The 3,065-nt window shown below is 42.2% G+C and overlaps 1 protein-coding gene across 1 annotated transcript; it reads left to right on the top strand.

The window, feature by feature from the left end:
* Positions 1–2,408: 2,408 nt before the first annotated feature.
* On the top strand, positions 2,409–2,816 carry LOC112004060 (uncharacterized). Its single transcript, XM_024036286.1, has one exon. It carries the CDS (start codon positions 2,409–2,411, stop codon positions 2,814–2,816), a length of 408 nt encoding a protein of 135 aa, XP_023892054.1.
* Positions 2,817–3,065: the final 249 nt, after the last annotated feature.

Below are 3,065 nucleotides of genomic sequence, written 5' to 3' on the forward strand. Positions count from 1 at the left end.
ACCAAATGATAATAGTGTGTGGCAAGAAGAGGACCAAATTGTGGAGAACATAATATTAGATTATTTTTCTAATATATTCAAAACAAACGGGCTCACGGACACATCTGTAGCTGTTGATGCCATTCAGTCAGTGGTCACCGACTCCATGAACAGATTCTTATGTCAACCCTTCCAAGTAGATGAGGATCATAGAGCACTCAAACAGATGCACCCAAAAAAATCACCAGCCCTGACGGTATGCCACCACTTTTCTATCAGCACTTTTGGTCTCTATCTAGTGAGTGTGTTACAAAAGTTGTACTTGACTTTCTAAATTTGGGCATCATTCCCCCAAAGTTTAATGAAACTCATATTATCTTGATTCCAAAAATACAAAATTCCACCAAGATAACATAGTACAAGCCTATAAGTTTGAGCAATGTCATCTCTAAACTAGCCTCTAAGGTCATTGCTAATAACTAAAACGTTTCCTCCCAAAAATTATCAGTGAACATCAAAGTGCCTTATGTTTGAACGCCTTATAACTAATAATATTCTAGTTGCTTTTGAAACCATGCATTATCTAAATCAAAAGAGGGCTGGTAAAAATAGGGAGATGACCTTGAAATTTGATATGAGTAAAGCTTTTGATAGAGTAGAATGGGGCTTCCTTATAGATATAATGATAAAGATGGCTTTTGATGGTAGATGGGTAAACCTTATAATGCAATGTGTTACTTCTGTTACTTACTCAATCAGATTGAATGGCAGACCCCGTGGACACATTGTCCCGTCTAGGGGCTTGAGACAAGGAGACCCCATCTCCCCTTTCCTTTTCTTATTTTGTGCAGAAGGACTCTCATCTCTTCTCCAACAAGCCATTTCAACCAGCTCACTCTATGGAGTAGCAGCTTGCCCACAAGGCCCACGGATCTCACACCTCTTTTTTGCAGATGATAGTACTATTTTTTCCTAGCCACACAAGAGGAATGCACCCATCTTGAGTAAGTCTTAGACACATATGAGCATGCATCTAGCCCAAAAATAAACTGGTATAAAACTGCTTTTTTTTTTAGCCACAACACCACACTAGACATTCAAGAGGACATCAAGCAACGCTTTGGAGCCGAGGTCATAAAACAGCATGAGACATACTTGAAACTACCTTCTTTGGTGGGTAGATCAAAGAAGAAAACCTTCTGTGCACTAAAAGAAAGACTTGATAACAAGCTATCTGGCTACAAAGAGAAAATGCTCTCAAAAGCAAGGAAAGAAGTGCTCATTAAAGCGGTGGCCCAAGCAATTCCAGCCTATACTATGAGTGTCTTTAAGCTTCCAGATACACTTTGTGATGAAATGACCAGCATGATTTGTGCTTTTTGGTGGGGACAATCCAACGGAAAAAAATAAAATGGCTTGGTTATCTTGGGACAAAGTCTATACTCCCAAGGAAATGGGTGGACTAGGCTTTCGTAATCTCAAATCCTTCAACTTGGCACTCCTCGCCAAACAAGGATGGCAACTACAAACCAACACCCAACCTTTGGTGTCCTATGTTCTAAAAGCCCGATACTTTCCACACATGGATTTTCTCCAAGCTGAGTTAGGCCCCAAGCCATCCTTTGAATGGCGAAGCCTCATCGCTGCACAGTGTGTGGTTAAAGAAGGTTGCAGATGGCAGATAGGTAACAATGCCTCTACCCAGATTTGGCAAGACAGGTGGCTCCTACGACCATCCTCTTTTCGCCCCATAACATCACCAAATACATTGCTTGGAGATGCATAGGTCAGCTCACTGTTGGATGAAAATACAGGCAAATGGAGGAGTGACTTGGTCAAGCAGATTTTTATGCAAGACGACTCTGATGTGATCCTCAGCATGTTGCGCAGCCATGGTCAAGCCACTAATTGTCTGGTATGGGCCTACACTCCAAGGGGCACCTTCACAGTTCGTAGTTCCCACAAGATAGCCCTCTCACAAGATATCCAACCATATCGATGCGGCAAGAGCTTCCAATGACCAGACTCAGCACCTGTTTTGGCACATACTCTAGAGTCTTAGCATCCCACCCAAACTCAAAATATTTGCATGGAGAGCCTGTTGCAATATACTCCCTACCAAAGTCAATCTCTGTCATGGAGTTCTAGAGGAGGCCACGTGTGAAGCTTGCCAACTTGGGGAGGAAACTAGTGGACACATGTTTTGGGAGTGCACCAAGGCTCGTGACACATGGACAGCCACAGGTCTACCACTAGACACTAAAGGTGTGTGATTCAGGGAATTTGTGGACCCTCTCTAGTACCTTATCTTCATTCAACACGCAGGTAAGGACATGCTTGAGTAGATTATCATGATTTCATGGTGCATGTGGTATAATAGAAACAAAACCAGACTTGGCTATCCTCGGCAATCCAGTCATGACATCATAATGAAAGCTCGAGCCATGCTAGATGACTTCCACCTTGCACACCTTCTGTACTGCCAACCCAGTGCTACAGAAGAAGCCAGGTGGACCCCTCTTGTGTTCCCATGGTATAAGGTCAATATGGATGCTACGGTCTTCAAGAACACCAAATCGGTTGGTATTGGGGTCATTGTACGTGACCACGTGGGTGCTATGCTTGTTGCTTTGAGCACACAACTTCCGCTGCCACTGGGTCCACTTGAAGCTAAAGCCAAAGCAATGGATGTGGCCATCTCTTTCGCAAAGGACATTGGCTTGCAGGAGGTCACTTTCGAGTTAGATTGTTTAATTCTTATTGGAGCTCTCTCGAACACGTTAAAAGTACCCATCAGTATTGAAAATATCGTCTCAGGAATCCATAACAAGCTATAGCACTTCAGGCAACACCAAATGTTGCACGTCAAGCGACAAGGAAACACACCAACTCACAACTTGGCACACCACACCAAAGGACTTGATAACTTTGTAACTTGGATAGAAGAAACTCCATCTTTTATTGAATCCGCAACGATTCAGGATGCTCTGTTATTTTCTCATTATTAATAAAATTTACGTATTTCTCATAAAAAAAAAATTCATATTCACGTATTTCTCATAAAACAATAAAAAAATAAAATTCAT

Source organism: Quercus suber, unplaced genomic scaffold (genome assembly GCF_002906115.3).
Source record: "Quercus suber isolate HL8 unplaced genomic scaffold, Cork oak 2.0 scaffold_58, whole genome shotgun sequence".
Lineage (NCBI taxonomy): Eukaryota > Viridiplantae > Streptophyta > Magnoliopsida > Fagales > Fagaceae > Quercus > Quercus suber.

What these genes read in the sequence shown, in the direction of transcription:
- LOC112004060 (XM_024036286.1), top strand. Translation starts at nt 2,409, where the DNA reads ATGAAAGCTCGAGCCATGCTAGATGACTTCCACCTTGCACACCTTCTG.